We start from the raw sequence: 18,028 nt of genomic DNA, 5'->3' as shown, positions 1-18,028 counted from the left end.
GTGGGGGTTATAGGATGTACCTCAAAGGTGATAGTCCCTATCAAATAGTTATGATTGTGTGTGAGTTAAAGTGATTTTCTCATATCTTAAATTGTCATAACATGTATACACTTATGCAATCTTGCGATGTTTTTCACACACAACACGCAATATTCTTTATTACTCTTGATACATGTGCAGGTACAATGTGATTTGAACCAAGGAGTAAGACTTGCATTTGAGATAAATTCCCAACAGATGAAGGAATAGGACCACTTAAAAAATTCATTCTAAGATTGAGATGTATTAGATGCTTAAGCTGCCCTAGTCAATCTGGAATTTTTCCGCTCAAAGAATTATCATCAAGATCGAGATATTCTAATTTCTCTCTAAATTGAATATGCTAGGCAGTATATTGCCTTTCAAAGAATTGCTGTCCAGGCTAAGCCTTAAGAGGCTTGTACTGAGATTAGAGAACCAATTAGGTATCTCATGATTGAAATGATTTGCAGAAAGTTCAAGGACTCGAAGAGACATGAAATTGACAAATCCAAGAGATGGATTTAGGCTATCAAGTTGACAATGTTGCAAGTATAGCTCTGAAAGAGATGGGAACTTACTCATTATTTGAAGCCAATCAACTTCTTTGTGAAGGTCAAGAGAGCGCAGGTCAAGGTATTGAAGGGCAGAGAGACCAGACATCCAACGAAGGTTATCTACATAGAGGTCCAAATTAGATCCAAGAGATAGATAGCGAAGCCTTGAAAGGTTCATAGGGAGAGGTGGCCTTGTTGGGTTTCTGTGTTAGGAACTACCGAAGGTAGGAAATCCAAAGCCCATATTTATGAGCCCAAGTGAGGGTTGGTCTATCCACCTCATTTTTGGTGCGCGCAGTTACTTTTATTATTCCCATTCTACTATAATTATTCTTTATCATCATGCTAAGACACAAAATTTTCACATTAAACAAAAAGGACAATATTAAATTTCATATAGTAGGATATTTACAAAAAATGGTCATTAACAACTACTTGATAGATCGACTACCACTTCGCTCTCCTGAATTCATCCAATGTGTTGCCATGCAATCTAACAAAATTGTTGATATGTCACCCTAAAATTTAAAAAAAAAAAAAAAAAAATAGAGAGTAAGGCTTAAATGTAAGAAAAACAACAAACAAAAATAATAGGAGGAAGACAAAGCACCACTTAAAACACATACACTAAAACAATTAAAACACATACACTAAAAGAGGCCGCTAATGGGTGGACAGATTTGCTTGCCTCAGCAAGCACCTTGTAGGTGCGATCAGTTTGTGACGAGAAGCTTTTTATTTATTTATTTATTTATTTATTATGTAACTAAATGTGGTGGGTTGGTAGCTACCCAAACAATCTTAACAGTGTAGTTTTAAAATCCCTACCTGTAGTTTGTTAATTGCCCAGTTAGGTTTATCATCGTAGCTTCAAACATCTCTACTAAGCCAACATATATTTTTTTTGAACATCTTCCAAACTCTCTTTGTGAAATAGCACTCAATATACAAATGATTTCTTGTATAATATTTTGGATTGCTTTGATTTCTTATCATGATGATGATAAACTTAGAATCTAATGCCTGCTTAGTAGATTAGTTACATAAATGTTTTGTTTCACTTAGATATCTAGAAATTAAAATTAGACTACAAAATTGTTTTCATCTCTAAAGTTTACTAAAAGCTCAATTTTAGTAAACTTTAAAATGTTTATTTTCCCCCCCCCCCTTAACTTTTGTAAACAATTTTACTTCATGTCACTTTGTCTATCTCCGTTAGTTTATATACTACATGGTCTAATTGAGTTTCAAGGCTTTTGGCAATCTAAATCCAATATCCTTCATCATACTCTACGTCATTTTTGGGTTGGATTACATAATTGTTTTTTTTTCTAAGACTTGAATTTTTGAAATCGTACATGTATGACAAAACTCATTCAAACCATTAATAACATAAGTTTTGTCGTGTGTGACAAAACCTATGATCATGTAGACTTATTCAAATCCAAATTATTATTTTTTTCAAAAAAAAAAAAAAAATTATATTCGTACCATGATAGCGTAACAAAAAGTTTGTTCACTGCTTGTTGATATTAGTTTTGGTCATTGCAATGGAATATTTCGATATTGATCTACTATTTTAGGATTACTACAATATATATTTATATAAATATGTATAATAAAAATATATTATCACATATTATTATTGAGTTAAAATTTAAATTGATGATGGAATAAACAAAAATTCTAATGAAGTTAATTTTTTTAGAAGAATTGGTTATGGTTAATTGCTCACATCATGCATTTGTCCTCACGTATTGTTTTTTTTTTTTTTTAATTTTTATGACTGTCCTCACGTATTGTATTCAATAAAAAAAAAAAAAATGGCACTTCTGTAAATAAATATGCATGCAATGGTGTTTGTAACTAAGACACCTTCCAAGAAGTTTCATTCCAACTCAACAAATGAAAATCCTATTGACTCGTCTTTATTTCCCAATTCTTTGACACTACATCTTCGTCTTCTTTTGTTTTTACGGTATATATATATATATAGTGGTATGTTTTCTTTTTTTAGTGTTTAATCTGTCGATTGGAGCGAATGGATGTGCGAGTAAAAGACAATGAGTTTACGAGTGAACATTGAAGACTTTGTCAAATTGCACGTTAGAGCCGGTCCGTTCGAAGGTTTATACCATGGAATCCTCGTGGAAGACTTCCCTACTTTGATGAGCTTTAATCCCATCGGCCATCACCTCACAATTTACAGTTTGGCAAAGAAACACAATTTACTCTCTTGTCCCCGTGAAGAGCCCGCTGGGCAATTTAGAATCATGTAATTCTAGCTTAAATTCCAATCAATGGGACACGGTTAATTGTCTCTTCAATATCTTAATATGCTATTATCTTTTCTTGATTGTGCTAAAAACTTGGCAAGCATGTTTGGATAATCAATCCCCCCTCCCCTTTGATATAGATCATTGTGGTCATTTTGTATGACTGTTTGATTAAGTTGATCATCTCTTTATTCACTTGATCGCATTGTTCTTATTCTTTATATTTGTCTAACGTCTGTTGTGCAAATATTTCAGGTAAAATAGGATGAAGACTCAAGATGTTGCAACATTTTTAGATTGTGTGAGTGAATTGTTTCCAATATTCCAATTCACATTGAAATTTAGAGTCTATATTACGGTGTTTTGTCGTACAATTGACTTTTATTAACCTATTACAAAATTTAGTTACAAAATTGGTTAAACAATATCTTTTTATTAAAAGTGAATTTTGACATATCCACCATTGGATTATATCTTCTTCTTATATTCTCTACGCTTGCAAAATTTCTAGAAAATTAAAAATCAATAGTTATATCATCAATAAATTGTTTAAATTGCAAGTTTTTGTAGTTTAAAATTATGCATAAAATATAAACTTATAGATTATAGAATAAATAATATCTAATCAACATAAAATTTAACATGTGTATTAAAAGCATAAAGAATATGTAATTTAACGGTTAGATTTTCAAAACATGTAATAATATTTATTCTATTAAGCAAGATTATAGCTAACTGTAATTTAACAACTTGTTGTGGTCCTACTATAATAATCACTTTTCTATGCTTTTATTAGACAAGTGGAGTGTCACTCATTTTTCTTAATCCCGCAAAAGCAAAAGGGTATTTTAGAATTTTTTTTTTTTTGAGTGAGATTTTAGAATATTATTAATGCAACCTTAACAAATAAAAAGTACACTAATGTCCATTATCAAATGCCAAATGTAAATATTTTCTCTAAAAAAAAGTCATATTAACGAATGCCTCTAGGACTTTGTTATTGGATTATTTTAAGAAAATTTTAATACCACTTTTATAGAAAATAAAAAAAAATTGTTAAATAAGTTAATTACTCTTTTCTAAAAATATTCATTAAACCAATATCTTAAGCCATTCATTAATTAAAAAAAAAAAAAAAAAAAGCCAATGATAGATGATAAGATTTTTTTTTTTTTTTTTTTCATCAATAAATGATGAGATTTGTAAGGTGGGCGACCCATACAGATCAAAAAGCAACTTTTGATTTTAGACTGGCGACAGTTTTTGGCTGAAGTCAACAAAGCTGCCTTCAAAGTCGTCTTTTTTAATGATATTGATGCTTACCAAAATCTTCCAACCATTCAGCAAAAAAAAAAACAATCAACATGGGTCCTTTTTCTTTAAGAAAAATGTAATTTCGTTTTCTTGTAATGTGGATGCAAATTTATCGGTTGCAGTCTTTGCCCTTTGGTCTACCACTACTCTTTTTTGTTGATGTTTCTCTCTTTTTTATTAACTAATGTGGGTTGCACGTGCAAGGAAATGAAATCTTGACGATGTTGAGAAGGAGATGAAAAGCCGTATTGATCGTAGAAAGGAAATCATACATGAAACAGAGGCAGCTAAGAAAGAAGGGAGCCAAATCAGAGCTCCAGTCATAACTTGGCTTGAGGATGTCGAAATGCTTCAGCCTAGAGTCAATCGGATTCATGAAAATCAGCCTTCTACATGTTTCTTAAATTTCAGTAAGCGGTACAAAGGTAGCAGGGAAGTTGAGGAAATACTAGATAACATCAAAAGGCTTCTAAAAGCTGGAAAGTTTCCACACGGTCTGGTTTATCCTACTAGAGTTCCCAGAGCGGTGGAGCATATTCCTGGACCTTCAATTCAGGATCAAACAACAGCATCAAAAGTTTTAGAAAAAACTATGAGGCTATTGTCTGATGATAGATTTCAGAGGATTGGTATTTGGGGACTGGGAGGAGTAGGCAAGACTACTATGGTAATAACTCTCAACAATGAGCTCAAGAGTACTACAAGGAACATTTTTGGCGTCATCATTTGGGTTTCCGTTTCCAAGAATTTGGACATGAAACAGGTACAAACACAAATAGCTCTGAGATTGAATTTGGAGATGAAAATGGAAGAAAGCGTGGAGAGAATGGCCATTAGACTTCATCAAAGACTTACGAATGAGGAAAAATATCTACTCATTCTAGATGATGTTTGGCAGAAACTTGATTTGGACAGTCTGGGTGTTCCACAGCCTGATGTTCATAAAGGTTCTAAAATCATATTGACAACTCGGTTTATGGAAGTTTGTAGGAAAATGATGACCGATGTGGAAGTTAAAGTTGATGTTTTAAATGATGAAGAAGCTTGGCAATTGTTCAGTCAAAAGGCAGGAGATGTGGCTCATTTGGAAGGAATTAAACCATTTGCAGAAGCAATTGCAAGAGAATGTTGCGGATTACCTCTGGCCATCATCATAGTGGGAGCTGCTATGAGAAGAAAGACAAAGGTTGAGTTATGGGAAGATGCCTTAAAAGAGTTGCAAAGGTCAGTGCCTTCTGTAGAAGGCATTGAGTATGAGGTCTATAAGCCTTTGAAGTGGAGTTACGACTCATTACAAGGTAAAAACACAAAATCTTGTTTCCTATACTGCTCTTTCTTTCCTGAGGACTTCTCAATTGAAGTCAGTGAACTAGTACTGCATTGGCGAGCAGAAGGTTTGATAGATGAACAGCAGAACTATGTTGATTCAGTCAATAGAGAAATAGCTTTAATTGAAAATCTAAAGGACTCTCGTTTGTTGGAAGATGGTTCCAAAAAGGGCACCGTAAAGATGCATGATGTTGTTCGTGATGTTGCTATATGGATCACATCATCATCTGAGGATGGATGTAAATCCCTTGTTCGCTCAGAGTTTTGCTTGAGTGAGATTTCAGTTGGGGAGTTTTCAAATTCTCTCAAAAGAGTTTCTTTCATGAATAGCCATATAGAAAGTCTACCTAATTGCTTGATACAATGTCTAGAGGTCTCAACACTGCTACTACAAGGCAGTTGCCGCTTTGAAAAAGTTCCTTATAGATTCCTACTAGGATTTGAAGCACTCAAGGTCTTGAATCTCAGTCGAACCAACATCCATTCATTGCCTGATTCTTTACTTCAACTTGGTGACCTCTGTGCTCTTTTTTTAAGGCATTGCAAATATATTGAAGTAGTACCCATACTGGGAAGTCTCAGAAAACTTCAAATTCTTGATCTTTGTGAAGGTTTCTTAAAGGCATTGTTATGTCTGGAATTTCCATGCACACGAAGTAGTCTGTTTCAATAAAATCCTTATTTACTTATCCCAAAATAAATAAATAAGTGCTAGACTGAACTTTTGATATCATGTGGGAATCAATGGTAAGTTTTTTTTTTTTTTTTTTTTTTTTTTTTTTTTTTTTTTTTTTTTTTTAATTCGAAAAGGGTGGGGAGATGATGGTTTTTCAATTGTTTAGTACGAGAGAAACTGTAAGGAGAGATTCAGTTTTATTTGGAAGGGGGGAGGGGGGGTGGGGTGCTTTTGGTTTTCTCGGGTGATTTCTCTTGTACGTTTAAGTGCAACATTTTTTATCAATATCACCTTGTCTGTTGCAAAGAAATTTAATTGTCTTTAACCTCAAATGGTTTGAGACCACACCTCACCAAACAAGGTCACTAGTTTGAATCTCCCTTCTCCCTCTCCTTGATACTAAACTTACTTATCATGATAAAAAATTATGAGAAATTTGATTATCTTTAACCTTTAGTCATTTGAGATCTTGCTAATCTAAAATATTCACTCTTCCAATTTGCTTCCTTGAAGATACCAAATAATAGGAGTTTTCCTACTGATTCAGCTGTGTCATTGCCGCTGAAAGATTGCGACGTAGCAATATCCTCTATTGCAAGATCAGTCCACCATACTTCCTTTGGGAGCCGTCAAAACACAGCAGGTGGTTATTTTTTTGGTAGTGCTAGTAGCTTTATCCACTAACCTTCTTTGTAGTCTATTAGTTTTGTAGGATCATACACTACCTATATCTTGTTATACATGTATATTGAAGTTGTTAGCTATACATGCATACATAATGTATAGGCATTTATATATGCACATTGGCAAAAAAGAAAGAAAGAAAGAAAGAAAAGTGTGAATATATTAGATAGATATTTATTTATGTATATATCACAAGCCATATGTTAGCTTAACCACTAGATTGAACGAGAGATATCAACTCTATAAATTTAGTGAGATTCTGTTGGAGCACCTGAAAATTTCTGATGAGACAGCTTTTTTTTTTTTTTTTTTTTTATTTATTTTATTTTATTTTTAGTATTATTTTAAACAAGACAAAGTTTATCTACAAACTTGGTTGTAACCAATGGTTACAACTCCGCTTAATATATATTTTTTATTGGATGCGAATTTTGAGAAATTCACCATTGGATTATAGTTTCTTCTTATATCCTCTATGCTTACAAATTTTTTTGAAAATCAAAGGTTAGTAGTTATATTATCAATCAAATGTTTAAATTTAAAATTTTTGTAGTATAAAATTATATATAAAAATTAAGTTTATGGGTCAAATAGTTATTAACATCCCATTAGCACAAAATTTGAAATGCATATTAAGAATATAAAATAACATACAATCCAACAGTTAGATTTTCAAAATATGTAGTCATATTAATTTTTTTAGTAGTAGTTGTAGGCATTGGTTATAATCAAGTTTGTAGCCAAATTTTGTCATTTTATTATTTAAATAATAGTAGTTCTGGATGAAGATGAATTAGATCCAATCCTTTTCATTACTAGTTCCATGTGATAACTCTTTTTGCATGTCTATTACTATTTTGACGAATTGTGTTGCCATGCAGTTTACTATATTTAATTTCTCTCTTCCATTATTGGGTTTGCAGGACGAGGTTTGCCTGTTTTGAATGAGGAAGGCAATTTGATATCCACAGATAATAATAGAGGAAGTTGGTTGTCTGATTCTTCATCAACTTCGGAGGTATCGATTTCCAGCCTTCACATTGAAGGGGTTTTTTTATTTTTATTTTTATTTTTATTTTTTATTTTTTATTTTTAGGACGGTGGGGGTGGTTAGTTTAGGGGAGATACTAAAGTAAAGTCTCCGAGGTAGGTATACTAAAGTAAAGTAGAGTCTTCTGTGATGCTCGTTAATTTCAGGGCCTGGCTCTCTAACTTCAATAACAAAGATATAAAGCAAGAACATCCAAAAGTAATATCAAAGCACGGCACCAGAATTTAATGTGATTCCCTTTGCAGGAGCATTCCAAGGGTGAAATTGGTTGAAGTGCTTCACTTATTTTTTTTGGTATACTCATCCATCCAAGAGGAGATGCGATTTTAACTATAGAGCTCATTAGCCATCGTGCTTCACTATTAATTATAATGCAGACAACATGATTACTGGTTTATAGAAATTGAATTCAATGCTTTTGCAGTGCACTCATATATTGACACTTGGATAAGTGGATAAGTCCTACTGTTAAAGAGTGGCCTCATGGGGTGCCAAAGCATATATAATCATCACAAAACTTAAACGTACAAAATCTTCAAATGTTGGCCCTTGTAGTGAATTTTGAACTCATTGTGTATTAATTTAGCGGTTATTCCTGATGATTCCACCAACATAAAAGCAGAAAATTTGGGCATATTACTCATTAAAAATTATAAGTCAGTGAGTATAGAAATGAGGGAGGAAAAAAAAAGAGAGCCGGGGGTTCACCTCACTCTAATATCACAACTTCAATATCAAACATCTAACTGGTTAGTATGATGGGAATTTCCTCTTTTCTTGTGACCTTTTCCTAACAGCTTATGGATGTCTAACTTCATTTTGTAACTTCTCTGTCTTTTCCAGTCTCAAACGACAAGTGGAATTAGCAAATGTACACTCTGCCTGAGTAATCGCCAATATCCAACAGCCACATCTTGTGGCCACATATTTTGCTGGTACTGTTTCTTTAGATTGTAAAAATTCATGTACTCTGCTGGACCCCCTTTTTTTTTTTTTCCTTTGCCATCCCTCTTCTCCCTTTTTCTCACTCTATTATTTTGTTTCACTTTCTTGTAGGAACTGCATTATGGAGTGGTGCAATGAAAAGCCTGAGTGCCCTCTTTGTCGCAATCCCATAACTCATTCAAGCCTGGTTTGTTTATATCATTCAGACTTCTAGCATGTGATTATGGTCTATTGCACAGCCCTAAAGAATGAATAAAGAGAGGCTTCCTTTAATATATATAAAAGAAATGGAAAAGAAATCAAATTGTAAATAATTTGTCCCCTTGGGTCATTCAGAGGATGGCAAGGCCATTATTTATTAATCTATGAATAAGGGATTATTGACAATGGTGATTTTAGTTGTATCTTTTATCAAGTGTCAGGTATTTTTTTCAATCTCTAGCAGCAAAAATCAATGGAATCAATTCCCCGCAATGATTATAACATTACTCCCATATTTAGCAAGAGATTCGAAATGGAGAAAATATTTCACCTTCCTGTTCTTTAAAGAAGATGGCATGCTGCAAAAGCCATATCACAGGTGGTGAACTTAGATTATTTGTCAAATCAACACCCTCATTTCTGAATTTCTTTCCTATCTCATTAACACGGTTTAAGTTCACCAACAACGAGTTCCTTAAGATAGAGCTCAGGTGCAATGCACATGAACAGTTTCATGTTCAGATCATTGTGATGGGTCACAAATGGAGGAGCGACTGCTCCATTGGCAATCATGTTCATCATTGGTGTGTCAACTTTCAACCTGAGAGTGAAAAGAATATTAAAGGAAAGGAAAAAGAACATATTGTCTGTAAATTTGGCTAAATTTGTGTTCATTTTAAAGCCTCGAATGCCTACTTCGGCTGTATAGTTTCTTTCCTTCAGCTGTGTGCACTGTGGACAATATAATTTTTATTTTTATTTCATTCCCCATATATTATTACCTAGACCCTATTTTCCTAACAGATTTCCCACACTAGTTCATAAGGAATTCTAATGGTTTTAATCCTGTCCAACAAATTTCCAACTCCAGTAAACTTAACATTAGCACGCCCAAGCCTATTATGATGGAGTAAGTTATACTATACACAACACATTTTCTTAAGCAATGTGGGACAATTACTTCATTTTTATTTATTTATTTATTATTATTATTATTATTATTATTATTTTAGAAACAAACACACACACAAGGGAAAAAGAAAAGAGTTCTAAAACAAAAGCATATCACGATTCCACTCAAAAGCCATGATAATTTTTAAGAGGGGTGTGACAAGTTATACTATACACAATACATTTTTTTAATATTAAAATTTTCGTCTACTCATATTATGAGCCAATTTGCTAGTAATAGAATAGTAATAGAATATAGTGTGTATTAAGTTTTTCCAATTATGATAGTTAGAAAATAATGAGAAAAATAGTTTTCCCACCATTCAAAATTTCAACTTGTTGCCATCTATTTTAATGTTATCCTTAATCCCAAATCAGTTAATCTCTTTTGGAAGTATACAAAGTATGATCATGATTTGTCTTCTTGAATACAATGCTTATCTCAATATATCCATAAAAATATATTAAATCAAAACATATCCATATGATGATGCTTTGCAAACAAATAAAATGCCATATCAATCGTCGCTTAACAATGATTAATTTACAGATTAAACTTATGAGATAGAAGATGGTGAGTGGAATACTGCCCTCATTGATGCCCTCAAGGTTGAAGGGATTGAGATTAGGCCTACAACAGGTTAATAAAATTTGGGGTTTATCCCTATCAAAAAAAATATACTAAGTGGCATTGATATACTGTCAAAATAATATTGTGTTAATATTTTGCTTTATTGACTAAATTTTCATCTAAAACTACAAGCTAACCAGTAAAACCATATGAACCATTGATTAGAATTCTGGGTGATTTATGTTTGGGGAAACTGCACATTATCCACCTGTGGTTTGCCCCGTTTTAATAGTGCCTACCTGTGGTTTCAAAGTTGTCACTTAACCCACCTGATCTTCAATCTATTAGCAACCGTTACCTACCTCTCCCTTTCCACCATTAAAAATAGGGGTAAATTGTCTTGTTCATTATATTTTATGTCTCTCTCCTCTTTTCTCCCCTTCTTCTCCACATTAAAAAAAAAAAAAAACCCGATTATTCTAAAATCTTCTAGATTAAAATTTCACAAATCTCATACCCCATCTCCAACAAAAGAAATAGAGAAACAAGTCAACAACAATAGATAACGTACAAAATGGATTCGTAAGCAAGGTAAGTGGAGTTAATGTTATCGTAAATCATCTTCTTCTTTTTCCTAAGGTTGGGCTATGATTACAACGAGAAAGGGCTTGAGTGGGATTCCATTTCCACTAAAGAAGTAAAAACACAAAACCCAATTTCATTTGGAGGAGAAATGGTTGAAAGAGCCGAAGAAATTGAAGTACGTTTGAATTTTCTAGGTTTAATGGATTTGTGGGTTCAAATTTTTTTGGGTTGGTTTGAATTTCTTTTTGGTTTGATGATTTTTGAATTTGCTTCAATGAGAAAGTCTAGGCCAAGTAATTTCTTTTTGGGTCATTTTTAAAACCCAGGTGTTTGAATTTTCTTTGATGGGAAAGCCTAGGCCATGAAATCTGGGGTTAGGGCCATCTAATTATTTTATTTATAATTTTTAAATTGCAACAAAAAACTCTAGGTCTCTGGAAATTTTATTAGAGCAAAAATTGAAGTTTCAAATAATGGGCCATCATGTAACCAAGAGGCTCTCAATATCTTTGTGGGTCTTCATCATTCAAGTTTACCTGTTGATGGGTCGACCATGTGTGTGTGTTGAAGATCTGTGGATGTTTGTTTGATCAAAACGTGGGCAGGCAGGTGCATTTTCAATGTATAAAATCTAGGTTTGTGGATGATGTTAGTGTTGGGATTGCTCTTGTTCATACGTACATGAAAACTGAGAATGTTGGAGATGGGAGGAGAGTTTTTGATGAGATAGGTGAGAGAAATGTGGTGTCTTGGACTTCATTGCTCTCCTGTTATGCACGGAATGGGTTGAACAGTTTGGCCTTAGAATTGTTTTTTTTAGAGGTGTTTGATCCGATTTCTTTTATGTTTTTGAGATAAAATATGTTTTTCTAACGACAATGGGAGAGGTGGGTAACAGCTGCTAACAGATTAAAGCTCAGGTGGGTTAAGTGACAACTTTTAAACCACAAGTAGGCACTATTAAATCGGGTTAAACCACAGGTGGGTTGAGTGCAATTTTCCCTTTATGTTTTTACTTATCAAAATGAATACTAATTACATTACGTTTAGTGTTCTCTACAAATTTATGGATTTTTACATTTTATTTGTTCCATTATATTTGTGTTAACATTTGATTTTTCTTTATTTACCTATTAAATAATTGTTTGCTAAAACATTTTTTTTTAATGGGTTAAAATAGAAGATTTAAAAGTTGATACATGAAAAGATGTAAAAATTAGGTTTTAATTTTTACAAAACCTAGCTTTTAGATCCTTTTTTTTTTTTTTTGGTTGAATTTTTAGTTTTTTATGTTTTAAGATGAGAGAGACATAAAAGCATAATAAAAATACAAATTTACTTCTGTTTTTAACAGAGGTGGATAACGAGAAATAAACGGAACTAACCTTAAGTGGGTAAAGTGTCAATTTTTAAGCTACAGATAGGCAAAGTATTTTTCAAGCAAACTACAGGTGGGCAAAAAGTAATTTCCCCTATAAATTCTCATTAACCCATTTCCCATCAAAGAAACTTTGTTAAACTAATGGATTCAACCGCTACACCTAACAAAACGGGCTACATACTATTTGATAAGGGCATGATTCGAAAACCCATTTGCCTTATCTAACCTCATGGACATGGATGGAGCCATTCATGGATTAGTGGGGCAATGGCCCCCCTATTTTTTTTTTTAAAAATAATATAATTATATAACTATATATTTAGGTACTAATTTTAGTCACTTCGTTCAATAAAATTATATTTTGTCCTTCTTATTGATCATTATAAGAGAAATGTTATAATTACAAATTTTTTTTACAACATTTTTACGGACTATTGAGGTAGCAAATTCTTATTGATTTGCATCTGGATCCACCACTTATATCACTTTTTTATTTACTAATAACCACTAATCACAACAAAAATTTGTAGATCTAGTATTTTCCTCATTCTAAATTCCGTAAAAAAATTTATAAATCTAAAAAAAAAATATATATATATATATATATATATATATATACATGCCCAAAATATTAGTCCAACAACAAAAATTACCGATTTGCGATAGCAAAGCTAAAAAAAAAAAAAAATTAAAAAAAATTGAGACTAATAAACTAATTTTACCAAAAACAAACAACTTAACCCTTTAAAAAATTTTAAACAAAATAATGTTGTCCTTACCAACAAAAGACACGCTCTATACACGCATAATAATAATAATAATAAACCTTTACCGGTTAAGTAGTAGAGTTGAAAACGAAGCCACCGCATGCAACTAACAATAAAACCGTCCCCCTAACTCCGTCCCCGCTCATAGATGCAATTAACTCTGGAATTTTTTAGGACTATCATCCACCACCAAGGCTACACACTTCGGAATAAAAATATTCAAGCCGTTTTACTTTACGTTCACACAAGTCATCGGAGCAGTCTTCTTCTTTTTTTTTTTTTTTTTTGGATGAATGAGATTTAATTAATAAGTCTATACAACTGAAAGCACATAGTAGCAAAGGAGCAGATATCAAATAGTATAGCTCCAGAAATCAATCAATCACAAACTGTGGGGAACCAAGACCTTTCAACAAAGAAACCAGAGAAAGTAGACAACAGTCGAGATTTTCTACATGAAATTTCCAACACGAAAACAAACGCCATAAGTCAAGTTATGCGTGAAGACTGACCCAGACGGGTTGATATCAAGTGCGATATTTAGGGTATTACACTTGATGCAATTCTATTAAATGATTGAGATTAAAAGTTATTTTTTGTAACGTTCAATCTCAGATTAAAAAAAAGTTAAGAAAAAAGTAAAAGAAAGTAAAAAGTGAAAATTAAAAATTGAAAAAGTGAAAAAAATTTGTGAGTAAAAATAGGAAATTGCACCGATGGGTATTGCACCGGATCTAATTAAAAAAAATGGGCCGAAACTTGCGAGAAATAAAGTTGACAACTTTTCCCCCACACCATTTAACATTATGACACGTACGTATTCAATGCCCCCCACCATTTTTGTAACAATAGAGTTATCACATCTTTTGCCAGTCACCTCCCTGAATCTACGCTCTGTCCTCATTTTGAACACGCGGGATGTGTTTGCTGTAGTGTACAGTAGAGTTGACTCATACGATGACTCTCACATGGACATGGGGTCGACCACTTAACCCATTCTTTGAATCTTGCCGAATGAAGTTTCTTTGTAAATTTCCTACATCACCGCTTAAACATTGAATTTCTCATAAATAAGGCCATCTCTCACTCTTGCTCTCTGTCTCTCTCTCTCTCTCAGCTCTTGCTCTCCGTCTCTCTCGTTCTTTCTCTCGATTGGTCCTACTCTTAAATCCTTCTATTGGTGGCTCATGCTACCTCCAATCTGATCAGTGATCACCTCTAAACTCTGTGCTCTCTGAGGTATGGTTCTATTCTCTCAATTTCTTATATGATTTTTCCTCTGCAGATGGAGATGGTGCCGAGGTTTTGTATTGTGGGTGGAGTTTTATAGTCTTATCTAATAAGACTTGGGGGGTGGAGTAAGGGCCGGCCCTTCAGGCCAATTAGGCCATTGCCTAAGCCTCCAAAGTGAAAGGGAGGTTCCAAAATTTTGAACAAGTAGGGGTAGGTAGGAAAAATAAAATTAGTTTAAGATGAATTTTTTAAAAAAAATTGGCACATCCTTGTAACTAAAGAACAAAAATTCTGGTATATAAACTACAAAATCTGGTCGAAGAAATTAACCACAAAACAATCACAAATCACAACAAATAAAAAATATCAAATCCCTAAAATTATTACCGTTTCTATTTCTCATTCTTGCTCTCTGTGTCTCTCTCAAGTCTCAGCTCTTGCTCTCCGCCTCTCTCATTCTTTCTTTCTACTGGCTTCCTCCGATCTGAATCAATAATCATCCGATCACATCTGAGACTCTGATCTGAACTGAGGACTGACCAACTGAGGTATAGTTTTGTTCTCTTTCTTTTGATTATGCAGATGTGTTTTTGACTTCTTGTTCTCCTTTCTTTTGTTCTGTTTCTTAGCCGTTGCTGGCTGGGGGCCGCTGGGCCTACTTCTACATTCCATTCTGGCTGGCCGTTGGGCCTTGAAGACTTGTAGTAGTTTTCTTTTTTTGCTTTTTTAAAAGCTTGCGTTTGTTTTTATTTATTATTATTATTATTTTTTCGTTATAGGTGATACTTCCGTAATAGGGTCTGTTTTGGCTGGGCTTGGTTTATTCTTGCCTAGCTGGGCTTGGACACTTGAAATTCTATTTTGGCTGGGCTTGGTTTTTTTATTTTTTTTTAATCTTGCATTTTTATATATGTTTATTTTAGTTATAGGTAATATAATGAGTAAGTTTTTATTTTATGCAGTTATTGTTCGGTAAAACTACAATAATACTTTTTATATACATAAGGTTTTATTACTCTACACTTGAAAGTTATTTTTTATTCTAGTCTTTATAAATATATTGTTTGATTAGAAATGTTTACTATAAAATATGTATCTGGATATGAAAAACTTTAAAAAAAAAATGAAGAAAAATTAATTGAGTCTCAAAAAGGTTCAAGGGATAAATTTGTTATTAGTAATAAACAAAATACAACACAAAATTTAGATGAAAATGTCACAAATAAGCATGAAATTTACCAAAAAGAGTTAGAAGATAATAAAACGATAAAATTGCAAAATAACAATGATGTTCAATTCTGCAATGCAACAAATCTTGATAATAAACTTCAAAAAAATTTAGAACATAAATTAAGGAAAAAACCTCATTGCCCAAAAATGTCTAGGCTGGCTTTGGGAGTATTATGTCTGGCTGGGGCGTGGGGCGGGCCTTGGGGAGTTTTTTGGTGTTTGGTAGAGTAGTTTGAGAATTGTTATTTATAGTTTTTTGAAATACGTGTAGGTAAAAAAGTGTTTAGAAATACGTGCAATATTGTTTAAAATGTGAAAATGCGAGTTTGAACTTACTTACCAAACAAGCAATCTTGCCTTTTTTTTTTTTTTTTTTTGGAGGGTTGAGTCTTATCAAATAAGACTTATGTGGCTCTGATTCTAAAAAAAAAAGGACAAAAAAAGACTTATGTGGTTGTGGGTGGAGTCGTACTCGTACATCTGGATGGCCTTGGATTTTTTTTTTTTTTTAATTTTATTTTTGATCTTGCGTTTTTATACATATGCAGGTTGAGAATTTGAGATTGCTATATACTTGTTATTGTTTGGTGAAACTAGAGATACAATAGTACTTTTTTATATACACATTAGGTTCTATTACTTTACATTTGAAAGTTACTTTTTTATTTCAATCATTATAAATATATTATAGATAGTGTTTATTTTATTTGTAAATATTGTTTTATTAAAAATGTCTATTAAAAAATTTGCAATTGAATATGAAAAACTTTAAAAGAAAAAATTGAGTCTCTAAAAGGATTAATGGATAAATTTTTTATTAGTAATAAGCAAAATACAACATAAAATTTAGATAAAAATATCATAAATGAGCAAGAAATTCACCAAAAATAGTTAGTAGATAATGAAACAAGAAGGTAACAATGATGTTCAATTTTGTAATACAACAAATCTTGATAATGAACATCAAAAGAATTTAGAAGTAAATGAAAATGTCACAAATGAACAAATTCACCATAATGATGTTCAATTAGAAGGAAATGAAAATAATAATGACATGTCAAATTATATTCCTACAAATATTATTGATTGAAAAAGAAATGTTAGAAGAACTTAATTACAAAAATTTAATTAGTCAATTTGTAGCTCAAAATGCAAGACAAATATATTTTAAATGAAATATATTATAATATAAAAATATTAATTTAATTAATACATAAATATAAAAAATACCTCATTTTAATTTTCACCTTAGGTTCCAAAATGTCTGGAGCCGACCCTAATAACAAGTTAGGAGAACATGTAGAATTGCCTCAACATCACCACTATCAAAGTAGAAAGACTTCAGACTTAAGAATTGTAATAGCTATGTTAATTTTATGTTTTTAACAATGCTTACGAATTGTGTCTTATTCACAATTAAAAATAGATTCTCATAAAATAAAAAACTGTTAAAAATAAAGTAAGACAAAAAAAGTACATTCTCCATTAAATTTAAGAAGATAGTTTAACTTTAAAGTATTAATAGTTTGCAACACAAAGGGCAAAGAATTTGTAATTTAGACTTTTAAAGTTAATTTAAGTAATTAATACATAAAACTAACAATATTTATGTTTTTTGTTTTTTTGAGCTGACATTATTTATTATATTAATCATACAAAGACGCCATCGTATTACTAATACTAGGCATATGCACAATATCAATATATACGAGCACCTGAACTAGGCAATTGCACTTTTAATGTAAGACAGAGAAGTTATGAAGGTTTAAGATTATTCATTTATTCTAATGTTAAAATTAAAAATGATTTTTTTTTTAATTTTAAAAATCTCAATTCTTAAAAGACAATTGTATGAATTTTTTTACTTTATTTTAATAATTAATTTTTTTAATAAATATATAAAAAAAACTATTAACTTGGAAGCAAACAAAAAGATAAAAAAGCAATATAAAATAAAGTTTTGAATTTTGTTTTGCATGTTTTTTTGGATTGGCTATGAGAAATTTGAGAAAGGAATATTCTAGTATTGGTGCACTATTCCGGAATTATGCGCTAAATATATATACATAAAATATTTAAATTAATTATTTTAGGAGTATAAAAATAAACTCCTTATACAGAGATATAATTATGAGATTGATGATTAGAAAAATTCAAACTCTATATAATTTATTAGTGCAGTTGAGACAAGATTGTTTATTTAAAAAATAATCAAATAAAGATGATTGTACTACTCACTTGGATTACCTCCCTCAGCAA

General features: G+C 31.9%; 2 protein-coding genes across 2 annotated transcripts; both read left to right on the top strand.

The window, feature by feature from the left end:
- The first annotated feature begins 4,373 nt into the window (after positions 1-4,373).
- On the top strand, positions 4,374-6,167 carry LOC115986253 (disease resistance protein At4g27190-like). Its single transcript, XM_031109099.1, has one exon. The coding sequence runs from the start codon at positions 4,401-4,403 to the stop codon at positions 6,165-6,167; it is 1,767 nt and encodes a 588-aa protein (XP_030964959.1). The 5' UTR covers positions 4,374-4,400.
- Positions 6,168-6,226: 59 nt separating this feature from the next.
- Positions 6,227-9,797, top strand: LOC115986252 (peroxisome biogenesis factor 10-like). The gene is made up of 5 exons (XM_031109098.1): positions 6,227-6,241; positions 6,684-6,813; positions 7,778-7,872; positions 8,749-8,840; positions 8,962-9,797. The coding sequence occupies exons 1-5, from the start codon at positions 6,227-6,229 to the stop codon at positions 9,062-9,064; spliced, it is 435 nt and encodes a 144-aa protein (XP_030964958.1). The 3' UTR covers positions 9,065-9,797.
- Positions 9,798-18,028: the final 8,231 nt, after the last annotated feature.

Source organism: Quercus lobata, chromosome 4, assembly GCF_001633185.2.
Source record: "Quercus lobata isolate SW786 chromosome 4, ValleyOak3.0 Primary Assembly, whole genome shotgun sequence".
Lineage (NCBI taxonomy): Eukaryota > Viridiplantae > Streptophyta > Magnoliopsida > Fagales > Fagaceae > Quercus > Quercus lobata.
This window is presented reverse-complemented; position numbering and strand designations above follow the sequence as displayed.